Source organism: Octopus bimaculoides, chromosome 1, assembly GCF_001194135.2.
Source record: "Octopus bimaculoides isolate UCB-OBI-ISO-001 chromosome 1, ASM119413v2, whole genome shotgun sequence".
Classification (NCBI taxonomy): domain Eukaryota; kingdom Metazoa; phylum Mollusca; class Cephalopoda; order Octopoda; family Octopodidae; genus Octopus; species Octopus bimaculoides.
In genome coordinates, this window is record NC_068981.1 from 129,537,227 (window position 1) to 129,554,353 (window position 17,127).

Consider the following 17,127-nt stretch of genomic DNA (forward strand, 5'->3'; position numbering starts at 1 on the left):
GCGTACGAACAACCATGCTACATGGCAGTGAAACATGGGCTGTAACTGCTGAGGACATACGTAAGCTCGCAAGGAATGAAGCCAGTATGCTCCGTTGGATGTGTAATGTCAATGTGAATACCCGTCAGAGTGTAAGTATCTTGAGAGAAAAGCTGAACATTAGAAGCATCAGTTGTGGCGTGCAAGAGAGACGATTGCGCTGGTATGGGCATGTGGTGAGAATGGAGGAGGATAGCTGCGTGAAAAAGTGCCACACCCTAACAGTTGAGGGAACCCGTGGAAGAGGTAGGCCCAGGAAGACCTGGGCTGAGGTGGTTTATATGGCACCACACAGGCGCTTTTACATGGTACCACATGGACACTTTTATGTGATGCTGCACGTGCACTTTCACATGATGCCACACAGGTCCTTTTACATGTCAAAGAACGGGTACTTTTACGTGTCACCATAATTAAAGTAACTTGTCTCTCCACTGCCATTTATTTTGAATGTATGATTCAGCGTTGTTTTGAAATTGTCCTGTATGAGCATGTGAGTGTGTGCATGCTTGCATGTGTGCACGCTCGTATGTGTGTGTACTTATATGTAAGCATGTGCGTCCATATGTGTGTTTGTTAAATTTCATTCATATCAGATAAGATAGAGACTTTGGACTTGGTTTTGGTTTTCTTTCTGTTATTTTCTGTTTTCTTCGTAAATGCATCCTTTCATTTTCACGTTCACGTTCTGTATTTTATGTGTGAACAACATCCGCAACCATGGGTAATTGTAAGGCTTTTATCTACGTAATTGCTATTCAAAATTGGTCGTGTTTCAGTTATGAGGACCGACTCTTGTATTTGCCATAACCATGCATCGTCAGGGTGTCTAGACAGGATTTCTATGCTAATCCGGTCCAGTACACCACCATGTTGTTCTTTGGCATGCTGGTAGAGCACAGAGGTTTGTTTGTGATTCTTATAGTCCCTCCAATGTTCATTTACACGCTCAGCCAAACTTATCGCCATTTCACCTATGTATGCCGTGTTTCCGTTTTTACAATCACCATCCATACAGCTTATTTCGTAAACCACATTTCTGGCTTTGCAGTTGATAGTTGATATGTATTTTAACTGAACTCATATTAGGGAGTAAGTTAGGTATTTTAATTAGAGAGCTTATGGAGTAACGGGGACACTTTAATTGGTATCATGAAGAGGTAAAACTCACTAGATATTGTTTAAACTAAGATCAGCCCTAACTGAAAAAATCTATGATAAAAAGCAATGCAGCCATGACTGTCCCATCTTTTTCCCATGCGCCAGGAACCGAGGATCACATCATTTAATGTGTTGGGAGTGATTCAAATAAGATTTGGTTGCTATTTCTAGCAAGTTGATCATCACAGAGAGGTTCTCCACCGGCTAAAGTGATATTCCACTAGAAAGTGGTGTTGAGCTCAAATCCTTTCTTAGATCTGGAGAATGCTGTGTATTCTTCCTTGAATAAATTACATGAAGATAAATTTGCTTTCCAACTACATAGTTCTGGGCTGATCAAAGCCTTGTGAGTAGACTTAGTAGATGGAAATCGAAAGAAGCCCATTGTACATATATGGGTATCTTTTTTTTGTTCTCACCACTGCTTGATCATCCCATGTTGGATTGTTTATAATCTTGTAACTTAGAATAAATACCAGGCTTAAAAAAAAAAAAGATATAACAGGTTGTTATATCTTTAAGGTGGTGCCCCAGAATAGCCACAGTCCAATGACTGAAACAAGTAAAATATAAAAGATTTATCCATGACTTATATGTATATCATACCATATATTACATATAAAAATATCCCTGCACATCCTATACCAATCACTGGTAATGTTTATATAATATGCAAAAATTAAAGCATGATATAAAAGACTACCTAGAAGCCATCAACTATCTCAATGGTCCACAAATGTATTGAATTTGAAATGTTTTAAGAAAAGGCCTGATGCCTGGACCCCTGCTGCTAACCCCCAAAGTATTCTTTTTTTCTTTAGCTTTAAGCAGATGAAAAATAAATCTGTCACTGGACAGAACACTATTACAGGAAACTTTCAAACAAAACCTGATATATATCCTTTGTATCAAAATGGATAAATGCTTTGGTGATAATTCTGAAAGATAATTTAAGAGAATATATACTGGGAAAGGTAAAAAAGGCAAAACATACTGTTTGTGATTGTAAATTAGCTTGTAAAGTGGTAATTTGTTCTTCATATGCTTGTTTTGAACTTTCGAATGCATCACCTTTTTCTTTGAGTACTCTCTTGTAATTTGTCTGAAACAAAAACAATTAGAGAAATTAATAGGACTTTTCCAAGGAAAAATGACTTTATCATAGTACTTATGCAGAACATTAATTTTATACCTATAGTCAATGCATTATCATGTACGCTATGAGTTAACAGAATAAAAAGTGGGTCCCCATACAAACTTAGGGAAATGATCATAAAAATGATAATGATGATGATGAATAATTGTAGTGTGCTGATTAATGTTGATATTTGAATAATGCTAGTATATTTTCACTAGTTACACAAATGAAGGTATAAGGGTATGTGACATTTTCTTTACATGTATGTTGTTACAAATCAAATGACAAAAGAAGAAACAGTAGGCATAGTCTGTTCTTTTAGCTAAAACATTTTTGGATTAGTGTACTTTAAGAGCATGGATGACTGAGCAGACAGAGTGCTGCACAGGTAGCTGTAATAGTAGTTGTTTGAATCTTATCTTTGGCACTGTCTTGTGTCCATAAGCAAAATACTAAACTCTCAATTTATTTAATCCACCTAGCTACTCACTATAGTTATTGTCACTTGGGACGTTGGTTGCATCAAAGTCAACTCATCTGCCATCATGATCAATGAGGGAATTTCTAAGCTGTCAGTCAGCCTGATAAAAACAGTAAACAAATTCCTTCAGATCACATCCTTTCATGAGAAACAGATGGAAATATTGGACAATATAATCCTAGATACATACTCAATAAGATAAGATGGTCATGGTTAGAATGCCTTTAATAGTAGGTATGTTCATCAGAGTTAAATGACAACACTGAAACAAAGGAAGGACACATTTCGAAAATATAATCTTAGATATACAAAATGATGGTACAGCCATGGGTGGAAAGCCTTTGATCATAGATTTGCTAAATTAGGCTTGATCTGAGGCTTAACAACAACAATTGGTATAACAGAGTAGGAACCATTTGTTCCTCAAAATAGTGGAAATACTGTAAAATAGACAGTGGCTTTCGGCTTGCAGTGCTGATATCACAGAATGTAGAAAGAAGAACCAATGATCTGTTGAATTGATTTTTCCTAAGATACATTAGGTAGTGCACTTATGACAAAAGGAATCAATAAACCTACCATAACCATAATGGAAATGCTTTCTTTATTTACTCTACAGTTAACAATAATGAACTTATTGTATGCAGTACTCAGGTGCACAACTCACCAGAAAAAGGAACCAAAACTGAATGAAAAGTACATAGAATATGGACAGAAAGTGAACAGTGAAACAGTCTACAAAAAAATGGGGGTGGGGGTGAGGTTGAGGGGAACCCAAGGTTGTTAATGCTGAATAATATTACAATGTTGATAAGACTGCAAAAACAAGTGAAAATTTATACAACTTGTAAAAAGAGGTCTTAATTGTGACAGAGCTGTTACAAGCACAATGTCACAGCAAAATTATTCATAAGATTCTATCTCCACATTTTACAAAACTAATATATTTCTAACTCTAATCCAGAGTAAGTCAAATCATATTTAGCAGAATGGGGTTAGTTTTAAGGTTCTGTCTTGCCAGAAATGGATAAAGAAGAGCAGAAGAGAGAATGAGAAGAAAAAGAAAGAATAAAGAAGAAAGGGCTTTATGTGTAGAAGTGACAAAACTGTAGAAGAAATGGTAGTTCAGTGGCAATAATATTAATTGCAGCTAGTAAACAACAAAGCTAACACAATATCCACTGCATATAATACTGAAGGATGCCACATGCAATATATATTAAATCTTTAAGGACACACAACATGGAAGAGGTGCAATCATGCAGAGTGCATCAAAGAATGAAAACAAAATAGAACTGAAATTCAATTTACCTTTTTTATTGTTTACATATATTGCAAGGTAAAGCTTTGATAATAAATTAAACTTAACAAATGTTGTTTTTTAATTATAAAACAAAAACAAAAGGTGTTTATATACCTGGGTCTGAAGTACTGACAACAAGTAGTTTATTTAACACACCACCCTTAAATATTACATTTAATACATGCCAATGTGTTAGAAATAGCAACCAATTTTCCCTCGGATCACACTTTACCATTTAAAACAAAAATAGGAAACACTAGATAAGTGCTGAAAATAATAAAGAATGATCATGATTGGAATGTTTTTTTTGATCATTAGTCTACTAAATCAAGGTGGACCTGGGGTTAAACAACAACAGCAATCACATTTGGTAATCAATAATAAATAAAAAAATCTTAATCTCTTAATACAAGATACACAAGCCAACAAATTAGCTTCTACATGATCATTCGAGCTGCTAGAAATAGCAGTTAAATCTACTTCAAATCACACCAAATCACCTTATGCATGACATGACAAAGATAATATCCTACATACCTCTAAAGATACAATATGGCCACAGATGGAATGTCTTTGACCAAAAGTCCGCACAATTAAGGTTAATCTGAGGCTAAACAACAAGGTACATTCTGAGCTAACAACAAAGGATCTAAAAGCTTGCTAGACATGCTAAAAATAGCAGCCAAATCTCATTCAAATTACAAACGACTGTCTTAAAAAAAAGGACACACTGGAAAAATTAGTCTCTAATTAACAAAAGAGGTGGGAAGATAGATGAAATTCCTTAGATGAAAGATTTGCTTGATCAACACAGACTTCTAGCTAAACAAGATTCAGTTCATTTCTGATACTTATTTTATTCAAATTTCACTTAACAGCTGATCTGTCCACAAGCATTCTTAGTCTTAGTACAGTCATGTGTGTGTGTGTGTGTGTGTGTGTGTGTGTTGTGTTTGTCCCTCATTGCTGCTTGACAACTGGAACTGGTTTGTTTGTGTCCCCATAACATAGCGGTTTAGCAAAAGACACCTATAGAATAAGTACCGGGCTTAAAATGATTTGTTTGACTAACCTCTTGAAGGTAGTGCACCAGCATGGTCACAGTCCAACAACTAAAACAAAATATATATATTGTTATTTTTTTACTTTAACTTGTTTCAGTTATTAGACTGCAGCCATGCTGGGGCACCAACTTAGAAACTTTTAATCAAACAAATCACTCCCAGTACTTATTTCTAAGCCTGGTACTCCTTATTCTATCAGTCTCTTTCCAAACTACTAAGTTACAGGGATGTAAACACACCAAAACTAGTCATCAAGCAACGGTGGAGGACAAACATAAAGACACACACATAGATATGTACATACATATATACATACATACATGCAAACATAGATACATACATACATGTACACACACACACAAGATGGGCTTCTTTTAGTTTCAATCTACCAAATCCACTCACAAGGCTTTGGTCAGCCTGAGGCTATGGAAGACATTTACCCAAGGTGCCATGCAGTGGGACTGAACTTGGAACCATGTAGTTAGGAAGCAAATGTCTTACCGCACAACCATGCCTGTGTCTGAGTCTATTTCCCTTTCTCTTTTACATAAGTTTTCCAATGGTAGCATGTTTTTTGCAAATCTAAACATCTGTACAATGCTGCATAAAGTACTGTTACAATTATATGCATTTAAAAATTTTAACTGCTCGTGTGTGAAATGGGAATGGAATCAGTTGATAGCCACATAGACTAAGGTAAAGTAATGTGAAGCCTGGTTGTCAGAGAGCACAACTGAATGACTGCAACAAATTATCCAATCATGACTATTAATTTAAACACACACACACACACACACACGCACACGCACACGCACACGCACACACACACGCACACGCACACACACACACACACACAATGAAAGGTGCTAAATGAATACAAAAATCTTTTTTCATCAATATATGACAGTGGAATAATCACACAATTAACAGACAATAAGAATCTTCATAATGGTACCAACCCCCACACACAAAAACTGTGTGGGGGTCAAGAGGGAACCTTTATGTGGCTGTTCAATCTGCTAGAAATGACAGCCAAATACTCCACAAATTGTATTCCATCAGCTTAAAAAAAGGAAGAATACGTTGAATAAAGTAGTTTCAAATACACTGTATCTGGTGGGGGGATGGAATGGTTAAGGCTGCTTAAAGAAATTTTTAATTCCTGGTCTTTTGGACCAGGGTGATCTGGGACTAAACAGCAAATTCATGATGAGTGTCAGCCGCCATAGCTAAGAGCCAACCTCCCCTCGCTCGAATACAAAATAATAACGATATATATTTGAGTTTCAGCTTCAAAGACATGATGACAATTCCACCACTACTACTACCAGAACCATATCATCATCATCATCATCCTCATCATTAACATCATCAGTTTTATGTGTATGTTGTTTTTTCCCCCACAGTTAAATACAGCCTGACAAGAGAAAATTTGATTAAAGTACCAAAACCAGTTATTTCCAAAACAAAAAAAAGGTGACCACTCACCAACCTCTCAATACCTAGGAGAGGAGGGAGGGTCATCTGGTGAAAAATTAATGCCTCTAGGCATGCGGTATATATTGTGTTAGTATGGTATTATAGAGTAAAGTGTATATAGCATCAGTGACTATGGGTTTTAAATATTTCTGATGATAAAATGAGAGCATATTTCCTTTCAATAAATATATTGAGTGTGTGTGTGTATATGTGTAATTCTATATTTATATATATGTATGTAATATACATTAGTGTGCATGTGTGCAAGTATATATATATGTATATGTAAGTGTATGTGTATATATGTATATCTATAAACACACACACACATAAACACATACATATATAAATATATACATATACATGCACATATATATATACATACATATTTATATATAGATACACATCTGTATGTACATATCTATATCTATATATATACTGGATGCAATATTACCTCTTTGTCTTCAAAAGCTTTCTTCTCAGACTCCAGTTCTCCAGCTTTACTTTCCAGATTTTTCCTCACTTCTTCCAACTGGGTCTCTACTTGACATTTGTCTTCACAAGTTGCATTATGTTTCTCAGTCAGTTCTGAAATCTGTAAATGTACACAGACTAACTTTTATATCTAGAAATTCTTGCCTTGAACAAATATAATACTTATGTATCATAAATAGTAGATATAGTACCGTTATGTCACAAATTTAGGACAAACAGTATTGCAGTGTGATATCTCCTGGATATGCAATATTATTGAGTCATATCTCTAGCAGTTAGTGTTGCTGTGTCATACCTCTTGCAGGTACTATACTGCTGCATCATATCTGTAGCAGAGATACTGCTGTCTCACATCTCTAGCAGATACAGTTCTGTGGTGATATATCGCACATTGATATACTAGAACACATTGATATACTAGTCACCACATCTCTAGCAAGTATAACGCATATTATTTTTGATAATATTATGCTAACCAATATCATATAAATATAGTCTTGTTGTAACAAATCTCTAACAGATATAATACTACTATGTTACATCTGAAACAAATATAACATTCTGCCATATCTTTAACTTTATACAACATTTATATCATTGCTGTAGAGAGGAAATGCTTGAATAGATAAGGTATTGCACCGCCAGCTAAGAAGGCTTTTGTTCAAATCCACTGAAGGTATTTCATTATGAGTCTTAATATGTGCTTCTGTTCATCTTACCACAGTGAATATATCTGAGACTGCTACAAAAGACAAACATCCCATCTAAGAGAAGGCTAATTTGTGTAATGCCATGAATATAATTTTTGAATGTATCAAAATTCTTTAACTTTTTCTCATTTGATTTGGGTAAATACCTTATATGAGAGAAGGTTATATTGTATTCTTGGGCAAGACACTTTACTTCCCACTGCTTCAGTTCACTCAGCTGCCAAAGTAAGTATTAAGACTGGCAGTGTCAAGTAAGTGTACAGCATAAAAAAAGCATTAACAAGTCGGTGGTATGACCAAAATCCATCAGTTATGAAGAGGGATATGTGCAGGAGTGGACTACTATATACTATCTTTTTTCACCTTGTCTGAATTCAGGAGGTTTTATGAAAGACTGAATGTTAATGAGTGAACAAATAAATTATTGATAAATATAGTAAAATACTATGGGAGTTAATAATTATCAGTAATTTGTGTACAGAAAATTGAGAAATGATTGGAAGGTGAAATATAAAAAAAGTTTTTTGATGTAAAATTCTATCATCATAAGAGCCTTACTTTTGCAAGGTTTTATCATACTCCAAGAATATTGTTCATAGAAGTAAAGTTAGAACATCAAGACAATGTTTATTTTTTAGAATAATACAGTTGGAGATTTGTAATTAAATAGTGGAGGGTAGTTTGGGTTATGCGTGATGTGTAGACAAATTAACCCTTTAGCATTCAAACCAGCCATATCTGGCTCAAATATTCTACTTGTTTTAGGCTTAAACCAGCCAGATCTGGCCTCTCACCCCTACCCTACAATGTCATTCTAAAAATAAACAATTACATGACTGAAATCTTAAAGCTATGAGACAAAGCATGATTAATTCAAAACAATTACATTTGACAGAATAATTTGAATGCTCAAGAGTTAAATTAATCTCCTTTTATTTGGATTTCTTTGTGTTGAAGTTGAATAAAGCTGAGATGAGTCACAATTCAGATAGTAGTAAATTGTTTTTTATTTAATTAATTAATTAATTGTTATTTCTGCTTAGAGTTTATTTGTATTTGCCTTAAGCTTGTAGCTGTCTGTGGTACAATTAAAGTTTGTAGCTTGTAGTTGAACAGAGTCCATAGTAAGTATAATTGTTTAGGACATAGCTTCAAAGTATCCAAAATAATTCGGAATTATAGATTAGACCAATTACATTAAAAAAAGATAATATTGAAAAAAATAATATGCTGAATATTGATTTTAAAATAATGTTCAATACTAATTGATTTTTAAATGTCCCTCTTTTATACTTTTACATGCATAGATAGAAATTCTAGAAGAAAACAGTTGTGATAAAGAAATATTAAATTAAAAAAATCTCAAATAGATGGATGCAAAACTTGCTTTTTTTTTCTTAATCTTTAATCTCTTCATGCTATCATGAATAGAGTGGATTGATAAATTAGGACATTTTCTTATGACTTGGAGCAAATGCTTTTGTAATGACACTTTTCTAACCAATAACTACTCAACTAAGTGAGAAGAATGCTTAATTTCAGTAGAACCACCTGAAGAAATTAGAATTATTGCATTTATTTGTATATAATATGCAATCATATATAATGTGTACACATAAATATAGGCAACCAAATCTCAGAAAAAGTATCCCTCAGCTACTGCTGTGTGCATGCATGCACACACAGAACTTGTGGCCAATGCATAGAAAATAAAATGTGTGCAGAAAAAGTTTGTTGTGTAAAATAATGTTTTAATTAAAAACTGTATATTCAGTATGCACATACTTTGGTCACAAGAAAAAAAAATTGCACAAAATGAGATTTTCCTGCACAATAATTACTTAAAAATAAGAGAGCATTGCTCTCATGAATAATACACACTGATTTTTCTTTGCTAGTACAATGTGCAGTAAAAAGAATGTCTAGGCAAATTTATAATAATTGCTCTATAAACTACATAAAAAATACTCATGAATCTTAAAAAAAAAAACAAAGCAAAAAAAAATTTAGAAGTGACCATAAAAGTGTCCTTGTTGTAGTCAACATTGTAAAAATCATATGATCATGATTTTTATGCAGAAAAAAGGTGTATTATGCAAACTTTTTTCATGAAAATGTATGTGTAATACATGCTTTTTCTCTACCTCTGTGTATATAACACAACAGATGTAGCAAAAACAATACTTTTAGGTCACTAATCAAACAAATTAACTTAAAGCTACTGTAACTACTTAGAGTACAAGAAGTACATTATATAGGCCATCTCTAACATGTTTTCTATTATATTGAAAACCTATTCAACCAGCTGATATGGACTAAACAACAATAACAATAATACTTATGTAGCATCAACTCTGTAGTGAGATATTTCTGTTATACACAAATTGCATATGGTCAATAAAGAACAAAGGTGAGAGATCGAAAAATATTAAATAAAAATGTATATTTACAGTTTTAGAAACTAGTGTTTCATAAATAAGACAACTGATAACTTTTGAAAGGGGAAACAATGAGTTTAACAGTATTAGTAATGTTAGTAACAGTAGCAGCATTAGCAGTAGTAGTAGTTGTATTAATAGTTACAGCAGATTGAATATTGGTAGTTTAGTCATAAAATATTGAATATTATACTTTTTTAATCACTCTGTAATAGTATTCTGTTGAATAAAATGTGTAGTTTGGACTACATTTAATGTCACTTACAGCAATATGTGGTTAAACCAAATATTGTTCTGCAAGAACAGGGGATAACTTGAAGATTTCCAGTTTGCAACTAATTGTATCTATCCTCAGTTCAAGAACAACCTGATTATTCTCTTCAACATATAAAGGAAGTCTTTATATTTAGGAATTACTTATAGAAATCAGTTGAAACTTTAAGTTCACCTAATGAATTGTACTTTAGGCTTGCAAGTCTAAGGATTCTGCCAAGGTGTCTTTTACAGTTTATGTCTGTGCAATATATTGTAGCAGAAATATTTACAGAATCTGTGCTTTTAGACCTTGTTCTAATTTGGGAGAAAATTTATTATTTAATTAGTGTTCTAATTGAAATCATGCTTTTAAAAAAAGTAACAGGCATAGCTGTGTGGTAAGAAACTTGCTTTCCAACAACATGGTTCTGGGTTTAGTCTCAATGTGTGGCACCTTGGGAAAATGTCTTCTACTATAGCCTCAGACCCACCAAAGCCTTGTGAGTGGATTTGGTAGAAAAAAACTGAAAGAGGCCTGTTGTATATGTATATATCTATGTGTGTATGTGTGTGTGCCTTTGTGTCTGTGTTTGTCCCTCCATCATCATCATCATCTTCGTTTAACATCCGCTTTCCATGCTAGCATGGGTTGGACGATTTGACTGAGGACTGTTGGTGTGTTTATGTCCACATAACTTAGTAGTTTGGCAAAAGAGACCGATAGACTAAGTACTAGGCTTAAAAGAAAATCCTGGGGTTGATTTGATCAACTAAAACCCTTCAAGGTGGTGCTCTAGCATGACTGCAGTCAAATGACTGAAACAAGCAAAAGAATAAAAGAATATATCAATTTTTCTACATCGTAGACTATACAGCAATACTGTATTGTAGGATGTACTTTTTGGATGTAAAGTGAATGAGTAGCAACAAAATCAGCCTACACTTGTGATATGGCTGTTAGAACATACGTAGTCTTCACATAAAAGAATATCACAGCAATAATGGAATGTTTCAATTATTTACATGAACATGGTTTCATTCACTTCAAATAACTTTGATTACAAATATACAAACATCTTGACAGGTTGTTAGGTTGTTATCATAACATTTTGTAAATCCTAATATGAGATGAAGACATAAGAATAGTTTATGAAAAAAATGAGCAATTACTATCAGATTAAATAGATTGCTAGTTATGCCAATCTATCTGTGTTAAGCTGCTTTTTCTAGAACTGGGAACATGTAGTTTTAGTACTCAAGACAATAAGGATAGTTTTGTTGTTCTCACATGTGATTTAATCGGATTGATTTCTCAGTAAAATTAGGTTTTTCTAAAAGATGTTTTCTGGAATGACCAAGCATGCTCCTTAAATATGAGAGAAAATTAGCAAGAGTAATTTTTAATTTTTAAGTCAATATAAACCATTCTTACATAGATATTAAAACTACAAGCATATGTAATAATTTCTTAAGCAAGAATAAAGCTTCAGATTAAGAAGAAAAAATATAAATTTTAATGTGTCATATTTTTCCATTGGACATAAACCATGTTAAAGAAATAGAAGAAAAAGTTTGTCTGCCTAGCTTCCTCTCTTTTTCATGAGTGCGCATGCACGCACACACACACACACACACACACACTATGAAACAAAAATTTTTTCAATATAGCAGCTCTCAGCAGCTACATCTCTTCCAGCTGTGTATCAACTACATTTTCTACATCCCAAATTTATCACCATATTTCAAAATTCAAGTATATGTGGGATTGATTGATAGCTTGACATGAACTTTGCATATTTAAAGCTATGCAACAATATTTAAAATACTCAGCATCTCCTTGGTTTAGCAATAAATATTCTGTTTCTGATAAATATGCTTTGTCATTCAGCACAACCATTATCAACATTCCACCATCAACTACAAACATAGACATATTTACTAACACCATCACACACACACAGATTTATTTCTTCGTATCTCAAATAAAATAAAGTAATAAATCAAGTTCAAGATACGACTTTTTTCTTCACGCCTCACTATATCTCACTTCATTCTTTATATTATGTTAAAAATAATTTTAAAATGGTTTTTCTTTTAAAACCAATTCTTCTTTAAAACATTACGAACATTTGATCTTATTTGTATTTAGATTTGGATTTTACAGATTTTACTTCAAATCATCTAGAGATAAGTTGATAAATAAAAACTTCCATTGACCTATGATATTCGTGTTGACCATCGTAATATAAACTTGAACATTCTTCATTTTAAATGAAATAAATTCTCTGTATTTAATTGACAGTATAATGTTTGCAAATAGTGCTGAAAATATGAAAAAGGGTAAAAGTAATGTTAGCAAAACAACCTGGATATAGTACACCAGTGAGATTAAGTATATATGTTAGGGAGGGGGACATGCATAAGAAGCAAGCAAAGTTACAACTGAAGCATAGACAGCAATAGGCCAATGCAGTGCATTTGAGCAAAGCAGAAAACCTTCATTTGATATAACAAGTTACTTACCTGTTTCTCCAGTTCCTTTTGAATTGACAATGCCTTCTCCAGCCTATGTGTCAATTCTTTATTACTCTTCTCACTACTTTGCTGAAGCTGCAACATATACGTACACATTAGTCGAATGACTAATAAGTGACAAGATTTGCAATTGTTTGTGGAAAGGTGAATGAGTTGTGTCATGTTATATGGGTATTGGCATCATAATTTGAATGATGCTATAATAAATGAGTGATGTGGTAGTCAATAGCATTATGTCAACAGCAATATGAATAGTAATTTGCAATAGCATTATGAATTAATAGCTGCTCAATTGATAATGGTTTTATTAATAATTTGATATTTGCTACTCAGAAAAATATTTTGAGTCTGCTTCCCTACATCATAAAAATCATGCCTTCTGGGTCTCTTATCTCTCATCCCAGAACCTGTTATTATGCACAGTCTTCAACAACTTGGGATGATGCCCTGTTGAATACCTTTTACTCCAATGTATTCTTGCCCCTATTTAACATTCATGATTTGAAACTACTGTACTAATTATATCAGAAAGGGCACTGGTCTTTGTGAAAAGAATGAGAAAGGGTGAAAGGATGGTAAAAGAAAAAATGGAATGAGAAAAAAAAAAAAAAAAAAAAAAATTAAGAGTTGCATCCCTTCAGCCCATTTGATTCAGAATTAATATGGTTGGAATAATTAAATGGGAATGCCAAAGTTAGTAAAGCTGCATGCTTAATCTGGAGAGGATGGTGTTTTCCAGTTCAATAAAAGAAGCTTGTCCAGAATTCAGTGGAGTTCTTCAATCTAAAAGTATGAGCTCTTTCAGCTAAATAAATCCTGCATCTCTTTGATTCATTAATGTACATCATGGATCATTCCACAATGCCCATATTGATGGTACATGGAGTGCATTAACTTTCAGGTCCCAGATATGGCTAGCTAACTTTGTGGCTTTCTGTTTCCTCATACATTTTGATGATTTAATTACAATTATGTTGAAAAAAAAAAAACAACGAACTTTTGAGACTCATGTGATTCTTGCTATTTTTAGCATACTAAACGACCATGTAGAGGATGAACAAACAACCTTTGAATTTGTTTGAAAGAGAGAAATTAAAATTGTAATAAAGTAACAAAAGAAATATGTATTCAATAATTAGAGATGATGATGATACATTAGACAATTGGCCCAGACCAGATAGGTGATCCCTTCCTTATATAAATATATCAGATTCTAAATTCTAAATACTAACACAAAGTTGTATTCAACACTTTTGTTGTTTGTGCTACAAAATAATTCAAAACCATTATATATATATATATATATATCATCATCACCATCATCATCGTCATTTTACGTCCGCTTTCCATGCTGGCATGGGTTGGACGGTTTGACTGAGGACTGGTGAGCCAGAGGCTGCACCAGGCTCAATCTGATCTGGCAAGGTTTGAGAGTTGAATATATAGTTATCTATTTAACCATGGGACTTCCACAGAATTACAGCCATTTTGCAACAGTCTTCATGTAGAAGGTGGTATCAAAAAGTTCCTAGACTAGTTCTGTAGCACGTTGACAGATGGCAGCACATTGTTACATGTGCAGTGAGAGCTAGCAGTGACCTTCATGAGGTAGTGTGAAAAGTGACATCACTGTGTTTACTTCACAATTTGTGAAATGCATGCTGTAGTCTGTGATTTTTGTCATGGACAAGAAGTTGGAACAAAGAGCCAATGTGAATTTTTGTGTTAAACCTGGGAAGTCTGCTACAGAGACATTGAGTATGTTTTGGCAAGCTTACAGTGATGAGGCAATGGGTCGTATACAATGTTTCAAGTGGCATGGGTGCTTCAAAAATGGAAGAACATACCTGGAAGACGATGAGTGATCTGGAAGACCTGCCATGATTATCACCCCTGGAAATGTGGTATTGTGCATTGAGAATTTATCCCCCAGGGCCATATCATCAATTGAGAATTCTACTACAACATATGAAACATTTGAGGGAGGACATTCAGCAAAAGCAATTGGATCTGTAGAGTGCAAAGAATTGGATTCTTCATAATGGTAATGTACCCTGTTGCCAAGCTCTCTTCACTCATGAGATCTTCGTTAAAAACAACATGGTGTCACTTCCGCACCAACTTTTATTTGCCAGATTTAGCACCTGCAGACTTGACTTCCATCTCTTCCCCAAGATCAAAATGCAGCTCAAAGGTTGCTGCTTTAACACCATTGTCAAGATTCAGAGCAAATTGCAGAAGGTCCTCAACTTGCTTACAGAAAACAACTTCCAAAATGACAGGAATGCTGGGACAAGTGTGTTGCTGTGCAAGGTGACTATTTCGAAGGAGATGATGTTAAAACTTAGGCAAACAAGTTATTTTTTATTAAACATAACTAGTCCTGGAACTCTTTGATACCACCTCGTGGTGTTAATTTCAGTATGCAATAAATTATGTGTATATGTGGGCATGAATATGTATGCTCAGCATTATACAATTCAATTATATATTCACAAATTAATGCAAAGAAAGCTAGCAAATCAGATCACTAGAACGTCATGGTTACATCAATATAGTAATGAAATCAAGATTGTGTTATAGTTTTATCATTTTTACGAATTTTTTACAGTATGCTTAGAAGGCTAAAGGAGCGAGAGAACAAAGTTGATGAAATGTATAAAGACAGTGACAAACAGTTTCATGTACAAAGGAGTTGAGATGTTAAGTCTGGTCAGAGTTTGTTTTAAACGGAAAATAAATATATTGAATGAAAAAACAAAAACTCACTTTTTCTAATGTTTTTGCCAAATTGTTACATTTCAATGAGCTTTCTTCTAAATTTGTTTTCGTAGTATCAAAGAGCTTTTCAATATTTTCAGAATCTTTATTTTTCTGTTCGAGTGTATTTATCTAAAAAAGAAATGCGATGATATAATATTTACAATGAAAGAATAATTAAGTAAATGAATATGTATGTTGTCATGATCAATGGTAAAAGTGAGGCTTTGGTTATTAGACGTACAATTATTATGCTTATTGGCTAGATCATCCCTGTGGTAGAGTTTATAGAGCAAAACCACTTGTAATATCTATCCTTGATGACTACAAAGGTGGAAGCATGGCTGTGAAGTTAAGAAGCTGCACCCCAACCAAGTGGTTTTTGGTTCAGTCCCACTGCATGACACCTTGGGCAAATGTCTTCTACTATAGTTCTAGGATGACCAAAGTTTGTGAATGGATTTGGTAGATGCAAACTGAAAGAAGCTTGGACCCACCAACTCTAGACTTCACCTGGAACAGTGTTACATTTTCACTTTACATACTCAAACTCCTTTCAGACTCAACACAACCCCCTCCTCTCAGTAACTTTCCTCACACCTTTTTTTAAAGATCATTTCACTCTATCCTAATTTTTATCATTTATTTCTTTATTTTATTATTGTTTTTAATTTTATGACTTTATTATTTTTTTAATTTCATTATTTTATAATTTTTACAATTTTTATTTATTTCTGTTACTGATTCATTCACACATTCTTTATTATTACTAATTTTTATATTCATTATTTATATGTAATTTTTATAGTTTACATTCCTATACCACACACCACATGCATACCCAAGCACACACACACGTACACATGCCCCCCCCCATATACACGTGCCCCCCACACACACACATACACATGCCCACACACATAATACCCACACCATTGGCTACACCAACACACCCACACACACTCTGCCTCGCCCCTCTCATGCATGTACACATACACATGCACACACACACACACGAGCATCCACACACATGAATGCACACATACCTCCACACACACATGTGCATATATACACGCACGTACATACACTTCCACATACGCTCATGCACATAGACCCACACATCCCCATATACACACATATACACATTCCCACTCTGTTTATGCACACATGTCAACACATACACAACCACTCCCAGCCATTCACACACCCTTCAGACAACATGCCAACACACACACACATACAGCCACCCCACCCATTCACACACCCTTC

The 17,127-nt window shown here is 34.0% G+C and overlaps 1 protein-coding gene across 5 annotated transcripts in view; it reads right to left on the reverse strand.

Moving 5' to 3' along the window:
* LOC106877628 (early endosome antigen 1) overlaps nucleotides 1–17,127 on the reverse strand; it is a 115,261-nt gene that overhangs the window by 30,596 nt on the left and 67,538 nt on the right. For 4 of the 5 annotated variants that reach the window (XM_014926573.2, XM_014926572.2, XM_014926574.2 and 1 more), the window contains 4 exons: nucleotides 15,868–15,990; nucleotides 13,087–13,173; nucleotides 7,120–7,260; nucleotides 2,195–2,302 (listed from right to left, as the gene is read on the reverse strand). In XM_014926573.2, the coding sequence (XP_014782059.1) occupies nucleotides 2,195–2,302; nucleotides 7,120–7,260; nucleotides 13,087–13,173; nucleotides 15,868–15,990 (459 nt within the window). The remainder of the gene's footprint in view (nucleotides 1–2,194; nucleotides 2,303–7,119; nucleotides 7,261–13,086; nucleotides 13,174–15,867; nucleotides 15,991–17,127) is intronic. The other variant, XM_014926575.2, reaches the window with a different exon arrangement.